Source organism: Monodelphis domestica, chromosome 8, assembly GCF_027887165.1.
Source record: "Monodelphis domestica isolate mMonDom1 chromosome 8, mMonDom1.pri, whole genome shotgun sequence".
In the NCBI taxonomy this organism is placed as follows: domain Eukaryota; kingdom Metazoa; phylum Chordata; class Mammalia; order Didelphimorphia; family Didelphidae; genus Monodelphis; species Monodelphis domestica.
The window spans coordinates 206,962,829-206,980,478 of record NC_077234.1 but is presented as its reverse complement, the minus strand read 5'-3'; the positions used below and the strand labels follow the sequence as shown (position 1 = coordinate 206,980,478).

The 17,650-nt window shown below is 32.9% G+C and overlaps 1 protein-coding gene across 15 annotated transcripts in view; it reads right to left on the bottom strand.

Annotated features, from left to right (window-relative positions):
• Positions 1-17,650, bottom strand: part of GABRA5 (gamma-aminobutyric acid type A receptor subunit alpha5) — a 122,633-nt gene that overhangs the window by 92,891 nt on the left and 12,092 nt on the right. For all 15 annotated transcript variants that reach the window (XM_056807073.1, XM_007501057.3, XM_056807072.1 and 12 more), the window contains 2 exons: positions 14,242-14,309; positions 13,909-14,129 (listed from right to left, as the gene is read on the bottom strand). In XM_056807073.1, the coding sequence (XP_056663051.1) occupies positions 13,909-14,129; positions 14,242-14,309 (289 nt within the window). The remainder of the gene's footprint in view (positions 1-13,908; positions 14,130-14,241; positions 14,310-17,650) is intronic.

Sequence of the window (17,650 nt, the reverse complement as noted above, 5' to 3'; positions counted from 1 at the left end):
CGAATAGAGGAAGATGTTCAGAACAAGGTTGTAGCAGTCCTACTATACTCAATCTTGGGAGAGAATCAATCTGAAATACTATGTTCAGTTTTGGATGAAATATTTTGACTAACACATTGACAAATTGCAAAACAAATAGCTGGAGAAGTTAATAATAATAACAATTGTGAAAAGATGGAGATGTTTAATCTTGAAGACTGTAATGGAGAGATTTGTTGGTGGTAAAGACTCAGAGAGAGAAGAAGGGGTTTTGACTAATTTCCCCCTTCAGCCTTCCCTCCTCAGCTATGGCTGCTCTCACAGATGGGCTCTTGTCCTCCTCCACTACTAGAGTCTAAAGATTTCTTCTCAGGAAGATTACTCTTCCCCACCCCCCAAGCTACCTCAATCACACTTGAATCACATGGGAAAGGATAACACCATTAATATAAATTAAGTCAAAAGAAAATGGCTGGCAGGAAAAGAATGGGAAAGGAAAATGGGGAAGGATGTCCCTTCTCTAACTATCCCTTTACCTCCCTCCTTGAGTTTGGGGAACTCAGGCTTTGTAGCCCCCTGAGAGATAGGTTGACTGATCCTGGGTTTGGCCTCCTGGCCACGGTTCAGACCCAGGGCACCAGTAGCTATGAGGTAAAAGTTTGACAAAGGTTCATATATCTTCTTCAGATGTTCCTTCAATTGGGAATGGGGGGTGGGGATGTCCAGTCACCAGGAGAAGAAAAATAAGGCTATATCCCAGGAGAAAGGCTTGGCCAAATCTCTCCTCCTAGGCTTCTCAAGGTTGAGAGCTTTCCAACTGAAATCTCAGCCAGAGTCTTCTGTCTTTTCAACATTCCAGACCTCCTGCGACCCCTCTCCCATTGAGGTGAGCAGATCCACAAAATCTCTTCAGCCTGGCACTTTTCCTATGTACAAACCCTCTGTCACAAGACAGAGAAATTAGGTATGAAATAAAGTAATTGAAGTATCATCATATGAAAGAGGACCTTGATATTTTTTGTCCCAAAAGAGCAAGAAGGAAAAAAGTGAGCAATTTGGGAAGGTCAATGAAAATTGATTTGAGAATAAAAACCACAAAATGATTAGATATATCCAAAAGTTGAATAAGCTTCCTTGATAAGTATTGAGTAGTCCTTAATGAAGTTTTTTAAGAAAAGTTTTGATGATTACCTGTCATGGATTTTATTAAAATGTTTGTTTGTTTTTTCATACATTGACTGAAATAAAATGACCTCTGAGGTCTCTTCCAAATCTGAAATTTTTTAAATTACTCTACAGGAAGAAATATTTTATCCATCTCAGTTGGTTTCCTTATAAATGTTTATCTAAATCTTTCTATATCACAAGTCAAGAAGTTGCAGAATACATGCCAAGGTGGCATAAAATTGATTACAAGCTATAAGAGAGCCAGGATTTGTATATGGGGGCAGGAATAAGAGACAAAAAGATAGGAACAAATGGATACAGAAAGACAAAGAAACTATATCAATTTGTGTTTCTCTATGTGTGTATTTGTGTATTTGTTATGGGAAGAGCCTCTCCATCACTTACTTTCTCTTTCTAACTCTTCCTTCTCTTCCCTGACCACCTAGCATACAGGATTAAATTGTTCTGATGTTTAGAAACATAAAGAATAGGCCATTTCCCCCTCACTCAAAGAATTCTCAATCAAATACTTCTGATGAAGGGTTCTATTGATTCCCTTCAGAAGTTGTTTCCCTCTATGAGTTACTATGCTTCTTGGTTTGACGATTTTGACTATTCATAGAAGCTTTGAAGGGGAGTGAAGAGAAGGTAGGCAGAGTTGGATTGCTATTTTATACCTCCAACTTGTGAAAGAGGGCTCCCATTTCTCTTTTACCTACTGATGAAAAAATAAATGAATAATTTAGTGCTCCACTAATGAAAAAATTTCCAATTTCTTCTTAAATATCAGATTTGCAAAATCTCATAGTTAAAAGAAAGACCAGAGACCATCTGCCACAACCCAGACCTGAACAGAAACAATTTCACAATATACCCCAGATTTTCAGAGGGAATCTGAATAATGAGTTCATTACTTCTAACTCATCCTATTTTGGGGAGTAAAATTTTAAATGGAGCCAAAATCTGATTCTCTACAACTTACATTACATTGCTCTTAGTTATCACTATTGGAGAAAGCACAGTAAATCTAATGCTTTTTCTTCATGGGCTTTCAAATATTTGACAAAAACTTTCACATTTTTCCCTCATTCTCCATCAATATTTTCCTCCCTAAGTTATGAATTACCATTTCCTTCGATTAATCCACATATATAGTGGTCTCCATTCTTCTTAACCTTAATTTATGAAAATTTATATTTTGCTCCCTCTTAGAACCAAATATCTTCTCTCTTCATTTCTCAAATCTATGATCATTTTATGTTGAATATATCATGACATAATTTATATTACATTCCCATGATTTATGCTATATTCCCTTGTTTCCTCATTTTAATTTATGACTAACATAGCTATACAAAAGAATATAAGCCAAAGACCTCAACAGTCTACAGAGGAAATGATGTCTAACAAATGGTTTGTCATCATCATATTTGTGATGTTGGCATGTGTGGCTAGGGATTAGAACTGAGATTTCATTGGTGTATGGCAGAGGTATCAAAAATGTAGCCTATGAGAAACTTCCCCCATTATTCCCATGTGCAGCAAAACCATATGAAAATGTAATTGGGAAATGTTTATCTAAATAAATAAAAACAATAAAATATAGGTAATGTTAGTTAATATATGGTTTTCTAAGCCAATATGCTCTGACAGGGATCCCAATATTCAGTTTAGTGATCCCTGTCTCTCTTTGAATTTGACACCACTGCTGCTATAGGGAATTTGAATGAGGAAAATAAATCAATGGAGATTAACACTAACTCTAAAACTTTCAATCTTAAAGAGTTGCATCAGTCACTGACAGGTTTAAGTGATTTACCTGGGTCACTCAGTGATCATATGTCAGAGTCAAGATTTGAACCTAGACAATCCAGAGGAACTTATGAAAAAGACACTATCCACATCCAGAGAAAGAACTGTGGGAACAGAAATGCAGAAGAAAAATATGATTGATCATATGTTTGAATGGGAATGTGATTGGGGTTTTGATGTTAAAAGTTCACTCTATTGCAAATATGAATAACATGGAAATATGTATAACCCACTGGAACTGCTTATCAGCTCTGGGAGGGGGGAGGGAAAAGGGGTGGCAAAAATCATTAATCATGTAACCATGGGAAAATATTTTAAATAAGTTAAAAAAAAGATTTGAACATAGAACCTTTGGGGATCGAGTTCTACTCCCTATATACTTTACAAGTCTTTTCAACAACACTTCCCTGTGGAAGAAGGTTGAATAATATGTAGGTTGATATTTTTTACCCATTTGATAATAGAATTAGAAAATATATTTGAAATTTGAAAGATTCCTCAATTGTAAACTTCTTTCTATAACACTTTTTAAAATGTTAGACCCAGTGATGTGACCAAGAATCCTGAATTTTTATTTATTATTACCTATTATTCATGTGAAGAAAGTTTTCTGATAAATGACTAAGCTGAATAGAAAAGGAACTAATTATAATTCACAGGATTTTTAGCAGACACTATTATAGAATTTCCATTTTTAAATGTTTTGAGTAGAAGGTTAAAAGATGAAGCTCACTTTAGAAAGAAAGTCATAGAATTCCAAGAGAGGAGCCAAGATGGCAGAGCAGATAAAAAAAAAACTCAGCTGAACTCTCCCCAAATTCACCTCTAAATACTTTAAAATAATGCCTCAAGTCAAATTTTGACATGGAGGAACCAGAAAAATGTCAGTCTAATATTTTTTTTTTCCAACCAAGAAAATTTAGGAGGTTTTATAAAGAGAGAGATGTGTGACAAAGAAGGATAGAAACTAGGCAACAAAAACAGCAGTACCTTTTGGAGTTCTCAAACTAGAGATGGTGAGGTGGTCTGGGAAAATGTTGAGAAAGAGATTATAAGGTATTTCTAGGTTAACACTGGATGTAAGACCAGGTGCTGTGTGGCAAAGACATTCCTGTACCTACTTCTGGATCTTACACAAGACTGGAGAGGAACATTTTCTGTCAAAAGGGAGTGGGAGGGCTAAGGAGCAGTATTACTTTTGGTTACAAGGGATGAAGGACTCTGTATGATAGTATTACTTCTGGTCCTATGAGAATAGAATTCCTGAGGAGCACTGTCAATTGCAATCCGGAGGGATTAGGGGCCCTTTCGTATAAGTACAAGTCATATATATTGTAGACAAGAGGAATAATGACCATATTCTTTCCCCAGATCACATCACCTTAGAAGCCTGAAAAATCTCAAACCTCTAGAAATACCTCTAAAAGAACAAACAATACAAAGTATTGATTCTAAGACAGAAGCTAAGGGTTTAAATCTAAAATCAGATTTAAAAAAAATAAGGAAAACTGCTTTAATAACCTAGGGTAAAAGATAAATGGAAAGAATTCACCAATCACAATCTGAGATTCTGAAATTAAAATTAACAAGAATATCATAGAGAAATCACAGAGCTCATAGGCCAAAGAGAAAATATTAGAGGAAATAGACACTAAAATGATACTAGTAGAGAACTTCAACTTTAACCTCCCCAAGCTAGATGAACCTAACCATAAATTAAGTAAGGAAAAAAGTTCATGAGATAAATAGAATAATAGAAAACTGATATATGATAGACCTCTGGAGAAATTAGAATGAGAATTGAAAGTATACTTTTTCCCCAGCTGTGTTCCTTTGCAAAAAAAAAAAAATAGTTTTTATTTAGGCATAAAAAGCTTAATAAACAAATATAGAAAAGGAGAAATGTTGAATGCTTTCTTTTCAGATCATAATGCAATATGAGTTATACAAAATGAATGGCTGTAGAAACATAGATCAGAAATTAATTTAAAAATAAGTAATCTTAAAGAATGAATGGGTCAAAGAACAAATCATAGAAATAATGATTTCATTAAAGAGAATGACAACAAAGTGATGACATTCCAAAATTTGTGTGCTACAGTCAAAGCAGGAATCATAGGAAAATTTTATATATCTAAATGCTCACATTGGTAAAATAAAGAAAGAGTAATCAATGAACTGGGCATGAAAATTTTTTTAAAGTTAGAAAGAAACAAATTTAAAATCTCCAATTAAAGACCAAATTGGAAATCCTGAAAATCAAGAGACACACTCTAAAACTGAATAAAAAAAGCCATTGAACTAATACATAAAAGAACAAGCTGATTTTATTTTTAAAATAATTAAATTTTTTGAAAGTTTTTAAAAAGTATTTTTAAAACTTCATTTTTAAAATAAACATTTTAAACAGAAGAAAACCAAATTACCAATATAAAAATGAAAAGGATCATCATCAAGGCAGATACATTTTTTGAAGGAAGATAAAATTAAAGCAATTATTATAAGGAGCTTTTTTGCCCATATAAAAGACAATAAATTTGACAATCTAAGAAAAATAGATGAATATTGATAAAAAATATAACTGCCCAGATTAAGTGAAGAAATAGAATACTTAAATAATTATATAGAAAAAAGAAATCAAGCAAATCATCAATGAGTACCCTAGAATAAAATCTCTAGAACCAAATGGATTCACAAATGAATTCAACCAAATATTTAAAGAAAAATTAATTTCAATATTAGTTTAACTATATGGAAATAGGAAAAAGGAGTCTTACCAAATTTCTTCCATGATACAAATATTGTTTTGATACCTAAACCAGGAAAAACAAAAATAGAAAAAAAAACCTATTCCTTAATCTCCTTAATGAAAATTGATGCAAATTTTTTAATAAAATATTAGCAAGAAGATTAAAGCAACATATAACAAAATTCAAACACTCTGAGCAGGTAAAATTTGTACCAGTAATGGAGAGCTGGTTCTGCATTAGGAAAACTATCAGTATAATAAACCATATCAATACCAAAATCAACAAAAATCATAAAATCATCTCTATAAATGTAGTAAATGCTTTTGACAAATACAATGTTCTTATTAAAAGCATTAGAGAATATAAGAACAAATGAAGCTTTCCTTAAAAAAAGATATGCAATATTTTTCCAAGAACAAGGAAAAAAATTATTATAGAGATAAGCTAGAACCCTTCCAAAAATAATCAAGATTTTAACCAAGGATGCACATTATCAACACTATTGAATATTGATAGAAATGATATCTATATAATAAGAGATGAAAATGAACTGAAGGAATTACAATAGATAAGGAAGAAACAAAACTATAAAATTCTGAAGATGATATGATGGTATATCTAGAGAATCCCAGAGAATCAATGGAAAACTAGTTGAAATAATTTTACATCAACAGAGTTACAGGATTTGAAAAAATCACATAAATCATCTCTATATATAGTATATTTCTATATACTACCAATACAATCCAGCAGCAAGAGAAATTCCATTTAAAATATCTGCAAACAACATGAATTACTTTGGACACTGCCTTACAAAACAAATCCAAGAACTATATGAACATTATTACAAAACACTTTGCACAAATAAAGATGGACCTAAACAATTAGAGAAATATGAATCACTCACAGATAGGCCAAACTGATGTAGCAATCTACCAAAACTAATTTATTCAGTGTAATAACAAACTACCAAAAATGTCTTTATACAGTAAGAAAAATAACAAAATTCACCCAGAAAAGAAAAAGGTCAAGAATATCAAGGGAATTAAAGAAGAAAAGCATAAAGAAAGGTGGCCTAAGAATACTAGACCTCAAACTCTACTCTCAAGCAGCGATTACAAAACAATCTATTACTGGCTTAGAAATAGAGACCAATGGAATATTGGATATACAATGACCATGTAGAAAATTACCATGACAACCTAACATTTGATAAACCCAAAGATCCAAGCTGTTGGGACAAGAACTCACCATTTGACAAAAATATCTTGGAAAGCTAAAAAATGATATGGCAGAAACTAGATCTAGACCAACATCTAATACTTATACCAAGATAAGATCAAAATAGGTACATGATTTAGATATAAAGGGCCATACAATATCCAAATTAAGAGAGAATGGAACAGTTTGCTTGTCAGATCAATTCATAAGGGAAGAATGTATAATCAAGTAAGAGATAGAGAGTATTACAGGATGTAAAATTGACAATGTCAATTATATTAAATTAAAAAGGTTTTGTCCAAACAAAAACAGTGCAATCAAGAAAAGAAAAGTAGAAAGCTAGGGGGGAAATTACAGCAAGTATCTGTGATAAAGACTTCATTTCTCAAATATATATGAATATAAGTCAAATTTATCAGACTACAAGTTGATTGATAAACACTTGAAAATATTAACAGGCAGTTTTCCGATGAAGAAATGAAAGCTATCTATAATTATGTGAAAATGCTCTATGTCATTCTTGATTAGAGAAGTGAAAATTAAAAGTCTGAGGGAATAACCTAAATCTATCAAATTAGCTAAGATGACAGATAAGGGAAATGATAAATACTGGATGGGATGAGGGGAAATTGAGACACTAATGTACTCTTGGTAAAGTTGTGAATCATGATCCATCCATTTTGAAGAGCACTTTGGAACTATGCCCAAAAGGTTTTAAAATTGCACATACCTTTTGATCCACCAATACCACACTACTAGGTCTATATCTCAAAAAGGTAAAAAAAAGAAGGGAAGGAATCTATTTGTATAAAAATACTTACAGCAGCTCTTTTGTGGTAGAAAAGAATTGGAAATTGAGGGAGCATCCATTAATTGGAAAATAATTGAACTAGTTGTGATATATGATTGTAATGGACTTTTTGTGCTTTATAAAATGATGAATAGGATGATTTTAGAGAAACTTGGAGAGACTTATCTGAAGTGTTTCAAAATTAAGTGAGCAGAATTAGAAGAACATTGTACACAATAACACTAATATTATTTGATGAATATCTATGAATGATTTAGATCATCTCAGCAATAATGACCCAAGAAAATCACAGACTCATTTTGAAAAATGCTGTCTTTCTCCAGAGAAAGAGCTGATGTAGATGTAATGTGGTTTAAAACATACTCTATTTCACTTGCTTTATTTTTTGTTTAGATTCTCCTCCACAAAATAATCCTGAAAAATGTTTTATGATTGCCTTTGTAAAATCTATCAGATTGCTCAGTATCTCAGGGAGAGGGGAGGGAATAAAATAATTTGGAACTCACAGTTTTTTTAAGTGGATGTAAAAATTATTTTACATGTAAATGAGGAAAAATAAAACACTGTATTTAAAAACAAGTATATTAAGGGAGCATGGAAAAAAGTTCCTGTCTGACCCACAGATAAAGGAAAAGTTTATGACCAAAAAAGAGATACAGAGGGTCAGGGAAAATAAAATGCATAAATGTGATTACATGAAATTTAAAAGTTTCTACATAAACAACATTAATGCATGCAAAATTAGAAGTAAAACAGGAAATATAAATAAGAAAAATTTACAAGTTTCTATAGTAAAGTCCATGTTTCTAAAATTAGAACAAAATTTAGTGTTTAATTATTCTACGTAATTTGAAAATAGTTAATGAAATAAATTAAGATATACTTAAAAAACAATACAGAGATACATTTAGCCCTCAACAAAAATGGACATTTTTCAAAGATGGAAACATTTTTCCATATTCAGTTTTTGGAAATATACCTACCATCTTGTGTTGAAGATTCCATTCTTGTTGTTCAGTCTTTTAAGTCCTGTCTGATTCTTTGTGACCCCATTTGAAATTTTCTAGGCAAAGATATTGGAGTGGTTTTACCATTTCTTTCTCTAGATCATTTTATGGATGAGGAACTGAGATAAACAGGGTGAAGTGACTTGCTGAGGCTTACATAGTGATTAAATATCTGAGACCAGATCAGATTTCAGGGAAGTTTGTCTTCCTGATTTTAGGTCCAATACTCTGTCCCATGAGTCATAAATGAATTAGATATTAGTAGCATCTACCAAGTATTCCCCAATGGAAAAGTAACCAAAGGATAGGAACAGGAAATTCTCAAATAAAGAAATTAAAATTATCTTGAGTCATATGAAAAAAGTGTTCCAAATAGCTTTTAAGCACAGAAATACAAATTTAAAAATCTCTGAGGTATCTCTTCACATCTATCATACTGTCTAATCAGACAGAAAAGGAAAATGATAAATGTTGGTGGGAATGGAGGAAAATTGGGACACATACACTGTTGGTAGAACTGTGAATGACACAACCTTTCTGGAGAGCATGCCCAAAATTCTATTGATCTGTATATACCTTTTGGCACAGCAATACCACTAATATATCTGTATCTCAAAGAGATCAAAAATAGGGGAAAAGGACCTACTTATACTAACATATTTACCACAGCCTTTTTTCAGGGAGCAAAGAAACTAGAAACTAGGAAAAAAAAAAGCCTGTCCAAAAATTGGGGAATGGCTAAACAAGTTATGGTGTATGATTATAATGGATATTATTTTCACATTAGAAATGATGAACAAGATGATTATAAAAAATGTGAAAAGACTTACATGAAGTGATGCAAAATGAAGTGAGCAGAATCAGGGAAATATTGAACATAGTAATGGCAATCATGTACAATGGTCAATTGTGAACTACTTCACTGTTATAAAAAATGGAAGGATCTAAAATAACTCATGATTAAAAAGGCTATCCAGAGCCACAGAAGAAACTGATGGAGTCTGAATGTTATCTAAAACATACCATTCTTCACTTTATTTCCTCCACAAATTTTTCTCTAGTATAAGAAGTGATATGTATCTTCTTTCACAACATGACAAACCTGGAATTATGTATGTTATATGATGGCACATGTACAACTTATATTGCCTGTCACCTTATGGAGGAGGGAATGGGCAGAGATGGAGAGAACATGGATTGAAAAATGTCAGAAAATGTTTGTAAAAATTATATCAACATTTTATCTGGAAAAATATTAAACAATAAAACATGGAGATTTTCCATAAAAAAATAACTAAACTCCTCAGCCTCTTTTAAGACCTAACTAAAATTTTAAATTTTATAGGAAGCATTCCCCATGCCCTCTTAATTCTAATCTCTCTGTGAATTAGCTCCTTTTTATACTTTATATAGCTCGTGTTTTTGCTGGTTCCATTCCAGACCTCTGTAATAGAGTGAATATCAAAATAAGGCTAGTCAGGAATTTTTTGTTGTTGTTTCACAGGACATATGAAAGTTATGTTTATATTTTACTATAGTCTATTGTGTGCAATAGTATTTTATCTAAAAAATGTATACCTTAAGTAAAAAATACTTAAATCCTAAAAATGCTATCATCTGAGCATCAGAGTTATATTGTTTTTTGTGGCATCAGATCTTGCCTAGATGTTGATAGCTGCTGATTGATCAAGTTGGGGTAGTTGTGGCAATTTCTTAAAATAAGACAACAGTGAAGTTTGCATTATCAATTGACTATTCTATTCATCTGAACACCTAGAGGCTATTGTAAGTTTAACAACTGGACTAAATAACAATATTGTTTTATTTTGGGGAATAGGGAAGCAGGAAAAGGAAAGAGATGGCAAATAGTCCAGTTGGTGAGACAGTCAGAACACACACAAAATTTGTTGATTAAGTTCACCCATCTTATATTGGCACAGTTCTTGATCCTCCAAAATACTTACAGTAGTAACAATAAAGATCACTGACCACAATCATAATAGATATAATAAGAATGAAAAAGTTTGAAATATTGTGAGAATTACCAAAATATGACCCAGAGACATGATGTGAGGAGATTAGAAAAATAGTGAAAATAAACTTTCTCAGTACAGGGTTGCCACAAATCTTAAATTTGTAATAACAAATATTTAGCAATACCTAAAAAGTACAATAAAAGAAGGGGAATAAAATAAGGTATGCCTGCATATATTGGCTTGCATGTTGTTTGTCCCATTTTGTTGTTCCACTAGGACAGAGACTATCTTTTGTCTCTTTATGTATCCCTAATTCTTAGCACAGTGCCTGGCACATAATAGGCACTTGATAAATATGTATGTTTGTTTGAAATTTGAGAGTGCAGTGAATTCATATTCAATTAACACATATCAAGCTCCTACTTTTGCTAGGCACTAGAAATACAAAGACAAGATAATTCAATCACTGATCTCAAGGGTGTATGTAATACTACTTATGCATTAATGGGAGGGAATGGGGCAGGAAAGAATGGATTTTGTACAGGTGTTTTATCACAATTCTATTTGTTTCCTGCCTCAGAATGATCATGACCTTCAGGGCTAAGCTTCAACCCCAACCATATATTCAGTTCCATTCTAATGTCTAAATCCAAATGTATTCCTAGGCAAAGACATTATAAGTATCCCTGGGCCAATAGCAAAATCTTATTGAAAAAACATAATCAATGCACTAACTTAACGCTTACTACTCAGTGTATCCTTTGAGTCTTCCTGACCCCAGGTCTAGCACTAACCATTGTGCAATCCAGCTGTCCTGATGGTATAGAAATCAAAATTCAAGGAATATGAGATGTTAGTGAAAGCTTGGAGAGCTACTCAAAAACTCATATTAAATAAATAAAGTTCAACACTGAGACCTTGAGCGGGGAAGTGATTTGCCTAGGATAGCACAGCTTCTTAATAGAAAAGGAAAGAAGATAGGAGCAAAATCTGGAGCTTTTGAAAATCTTCTTTTTTCCTTTTATTAAAATACATTTTCTTTCTCTGGACAAGTCAGGTAAATTAAAAATCCAAAACAATGGAAATGAAAAAGAGAGAATTGAGATTTCTTTGAGGTATTGGGTTACTTAACTTCTACTGTTATTCTTTTTCAAAAATCAACTGTCCATTTGCAGAGGTATTCTTTTGCAAAAGATGATGAGATAAAGGACAGGATTTCAATAGCACTTCAATTTTATTATGTACATAAATATCTTCTAAGATCAAGTATTTTTTCTTTACTTTTTTCCTAAGCTTTTCCTAAGTGCTTTCTACACATGAAGGCTCTTAGAGAAAACGTTGTTAAGGCAATATGACAGTCTTTCTCACTACTCAATTGACTGATTTAATGGCAGACTTACTCAGAGGTAATAAACAATTCCCAGTATGAAATTAGAAGTGATCATTCCAGGTTAGAAATAATCAGATTTGTGTTCAGCATGAAAATATGATCAAATCACAGAATAAGGTGTTAAAAGAGTTACATGGAGGAAAAATGTAAGATTACTCCAATTGTCTGAAAAACAAATACTCTAACCCATTCTAGGTCATCTTTTTAATGTTAGTCTGGTAACTAAAGAAATAAATGTAAATACAAACAATGCTGAATCTATAAGAAACCAGGAAAACAACTTTTTGGTCTCATTGTATTTCCTCATTAAAATATGGTAATGATAATAATTATTATATTTATATATAATATATATAGGCACCATAAGTGCTTTTAATTATTATTTCATTTGATCTTCACAACGACTCCCCTATAAGATAGGTTATACTATTATCCACATTTCATGGATTAAAGAAAAATAAGGCAAGTGGAGGTTGTGTAGATGCTATTATTACTCTCATTTTATAGATGAAAAAACTAAGATGAATAAAGATTAAGTGATATGCCCAGCATCACACAGCTAAGAAGATAATAAGTCTGAAGCCAGATTTGCATACAATTGTTACTGACTTCAGGCTAGTTATTCTAACCATTACACCACCTAGATGCTTTAGAAAAACCATCAAAGGTATTGTGATAACAATAATAAGAGCACTAGAATGGGGATTATTAGCTTCATCTAATAATTAACCAATCAATTTGGCTATTTACTAAATGGCTATTACATGGTATGCATTGTGCTAAACCCTTGGGACAGATCCATGAGCAAATACTTATTAACTGGACAAACTCAACTAAGTTATCTATCTTCCTAAGGCTCAATTTTCTCATCTGTGAAATGAGGAGATTGCATTGGATAAGTTCTAGATTCTTTTCTGTTTTAAATCCTTGATTATGATTCCATAAATGTCTAAGGTTCTTCTTATTCTAAGATTCTAAGAGAACTAATTATAAGTAAAAAAAAAAAGGGGGGGGAATCTTTCAATTCAGATTGATCTAGGATGAAGGAAGACAACCTCACTAGCTATGCACCAACTGTGGCTACTACAGAGTTATATGTCCCCTGGTTATTACACATTGAATTAATAATAATTGTCATCATTATTATCAGAAACATGTTGTTTTGTTTAATCTTCATGACCCTACAGGCTAGGTGTTATTACTATCCCCATTCTATAATGAGGAAACCAAGTCTGAAATAGATTAAAGGGATTTAGACTCACACAGCTGGTTAGTGGCTGAGATTTTTTTAACTCAGGACTTCCTGGCTCAAAGTCTAGCACTCCCTTCCCTGTGACACTTAGCTGTCTCTTTAGATTAACTGCTAATGGAAAGGCTTCATAGGAGACACTGTATTTATTCTGTGATACTAATTTTATAGACAGCTAGAATCAGGAAAACCTGAGTTCAAATGTAGCCTCATATACTTAGTAGCTATGTGACTCTGAGCAAGTCACTTAACCCTGTTTACCTCATGTTCCTCATCTCTAAGATGAGCTATAGAAGGAAATGATAAACTATGCCAGTGTTTTTGTCAAGACAACCCCAAATAGGTTTGTAAAGAGTAGTCAATAACTGAACAACTAAACCACAATTCATTTTGCAATCTTAAAAAAAAAACTCTTAACAGAAAAATAATGAAGAATCAATCTAATTTTCATGGAGGAGAAACAAAGTGCTCCAGAAACAAACAATACTGATAACTCTTCAAAATGTAAGGACTCTATAGAAATGCATAAACCAGGGAGGCTTTTACCTCATGGTATACAGCAGGGTACCATCATCCTCCAGCCGTAAAAGTTTGTTTGGTGTGGTCATGTTGTGAGCTATAGACTTCTTTCCATTGTGAAAAAATGTGTCTGGAGTCCAAATCTTGCTGGCAAGGAGGTTGTTGAGAGGGAGCCTCTGCATTGGCCCTTTGAAACGAAGCCTTTCGTCTTTCCAGCTTTGTCGGAAAAATACATCAATGGTATACTCCTAACAGAAAGCAAGCAAATACGGGTTATTATATTTCTATACATCTCTCCCCTAGAGATATTATCATGTAATATTTAAATGGAGTTTAAGGCTAGGGAAGGTCAGTACCTACCATCTCTGTATCAGACACTGGACCAAAGCTGGTAACATAGATGTCTGTTCTGACCTGAGTTATTCTCTCTGAAATATAGAAATGTGAACCCAGGTTTAGTCATTGATATGAGGATGAGCAATTAAACATTGAAGATGTACACATATACATATGTGTATATATATATGCAAACACAAACATATATCATAATAGAATACTATTATACTATGATAAAAAGGAAACTTTCTATAATATCTAATTTGTGGTATTACATTGTACATTTCAGGTGCAATCACTATATTCTAAAAAATAAAGTCTTGAATAATTGGTAAATATTCAAACCACTTTAGGTTGGTATTTTCACACAATGAAGGACTTTCAACCCAGACCCTCTCTGGTTTTATAGCTCCCATGATTATTGTCAGGAAATACATTCTTGGATTACCTTAAAGGACAAGAAAATTTCCAGATGGGTGACTTAGTTTGGGGGCTCCTATCATACACCGGTTCTGATATAATTGTAGGCATCTCAGCTTAAAATTAAATTTGCCCTAAAAAAACCTCAAGAAAACTCAAATCCCTCAGGGATAGGTAAATTCAATGAGTTGGTAGTGGTGACATTAATACCTAGATCCAAACCTTAGCAATTATTCCAGATCATTCCCCTACAATACTGGCTAATTATGTCCTGAGGTCCATTTCTCTCTGATAATATGGAGGCCCAGGAATCTCCCTGTTTGGTATACCCAAGTGAAATAATAAAGGAATAAACATCTCATCCTACCACTTGTAGAACATAATAGTTTCTATGTTAATCTATTAGGAAGAAGGGAAATTGCATCAAAGATTATAGTTAAATCCTCCTTAGTATGGAGAAGGAAGATGGCAATCAATTCCTCAACATACATCTTACTTTTAAAATGTTAATGCTGGATAAGATGTATATTTTGTCTTAATAAAAATAAATTTTCCTAAAAGTGTCCAGAGCAAGTTCAAATGCACTGTATTTGAGTCTGCTCTATTCATGTATTTTGCCCTGAATAAAAGCCACATTTATATCTCAGACTATAATTCATAAATCTCAGTGCATAATTCACTCAGTGCTAGAAATCAACATACTCTTTTGGGATTAGAGAGAATGAGAGACAGAAAGATAGGGAAACAGAGAGAAAGGGAGTTTCTGTAAACAGAGTATAATTTTTAAAAAGAGGTTTATATGAGAAACTGTCACATTATCCTTCTTTTATCCCCATTAACTGACATTCAATTAAAATGAATATTAAAGCAACATTGATGGACTAATCACAAAGCATAGCTTGTTATAATGGAAATAACATTAAATTTACAGTAAAAATAAATCTGAATCCAAGCTTAACTTCATTACATATAAACTACATGAACTTGGTCAAGTCAATTGATATCTCTGAGTCTCAGTTTTTAAACTTGACCTGTAAGAATAGACAAATCTGTGTCCTTTCTCATAAGAATAGTGATAAGCAAATAAGATAATAAAAGTGCTTTAATGCTACAGAACTCTTAATATTGGAATCAGTTCTTAAATTATTTCTTTCAGGATCTGTAATTTCATCAGTGTGGGTCCATAGTCCTATGATGCAGATTGTGACTCATTGACAACTAATTAGACAGTTTTTCAGAGTAATTTTTGGAAAATGGTAATCTCTATCTTTATCCCAAATCTTGTTGGTAATAAGCCTCTCCAAATCCTGACTTTTCATCAATGTACATACTGTTTTTTTAAATAGAGATAGACCCTGAACCTTGCTAACATAGCCCTTGAGAACCCATGATAACCCACCAACCATAACAGGAATAGGAGTAAGACTAAAATGGAGGCATCTGTAATTTTTTAAAAGATTCCATACTATTGAAAGTGATGTAAGCAATGGATTAATATTTATTAAGATCCTACTATGTGCTACACATTGTGCTATTCATTTGGGGTATCAAAAAAAAAAAAGGAAAACACAGTCCCTACCTCCAAGGAGCTTACAATCTAATGGGAAGGACAACATATAAAAACATATGTATATAAAAGGCAAATTACATACAAGAAATATAGGATATAATTAACAGAGGGAAACCCTGGAATTAAGGGTAAATAGAGGAAGACTTCCTGTAGAAGGCAGGATTTTAATTGGGACTTAAAGGAAGCCAACAAGGCCAATAGTTGGAGCAGAGGAGAGAAAGTATTCCAGGTCAAAGAAAATGCCTAGAACTGAGTTGAAGTGTTTTGTTCATTCAGCAGTCAAGAGACCAATGGCACTGGATCAAAGAGGATGCGTTGAAGAATAAGGTCTAAGAAGATTGCAAAGGTTAAAGGTGGCTAGATTATGGAGGGCTTTGAATACCAAGCAGAGCATTTTGTATTTGGTCCTGGGGACAATAAAAAGTCACTAAGTTTTGTTTTGTTTTGGCTTTTTTATTAAGGATGGACTACAGTTTAGGAAAATCCTTTTAGCGGCTGAATGAATAAATGAAACTTAAGACAGGCAAATGCCACCAGCAGGCTTTTCCAATAGAGCAGGCAAAAGGGGAGGAAGGCTTACACCAAAATGGTGGCAGAGTCAGAGAACAGAAGGGAGTTTATATGAGTGATGCTCCAAAAGTGAAAACAACAAGCTTTGGAAATATATTGAATATGGGAGGTGAGACAGAGTGGTGGATCTGGGATGACTCCTATGTTGGGAACCTGAGGGACTGGGAGCAAATATGGGGAAAGTAAGGAAAAGGAAGGGTTTACAGAGAAAGATAAATAATTCTACTATATTGAATTTAAGATATCTACTGAATCAATGTGAAAGGCAGTTTGAGATAGAAAACAGGTCATTGTCTCAAAATGTAATTCTCTAATAAAAGGTGACATTTCAAAAGAGGTTCCTAGAATCTTACTATTATGTTATGATTCTTAAACCATGCATTGATATAATAAGAAGTCTGTACTACTGAAGTGGCAAGCGAAACTTATTTTAAAGCACTAACTTATAGGAGGACTCCAATATATTTCCATTTAACACATTTGGTCCACCTTAAAAGTATTTTAAAGTATACAATGTCATGTTGTCAGGGAGAGGTTCAAAGCTGATCATCTGTTGCTCCTTGCCCTTTGTAACTCTTTGCCCAAATCTTACCTATTTGATAACACAGTTCTAAACCCACTTTCTCCATAAAAGTTTCCCTTCATCATTTACTGAGCAGCTATTAAGAGTACTTCAAATGAGCCATATATTGACTGAAATTGCTCCACATGTATCTGTCTTATTTTCTCAAATATGTTTAATTCTCTTTGAAAACAGGAATAAAGCTTTACTTTATATATATATATCCCCTAAAGGGTCTAAAATAATGCCTTATGCACACGTTAAAAATGTTTTTGAAATTGACAGTAAATTCAAGGAGAGAATTCAGTAAT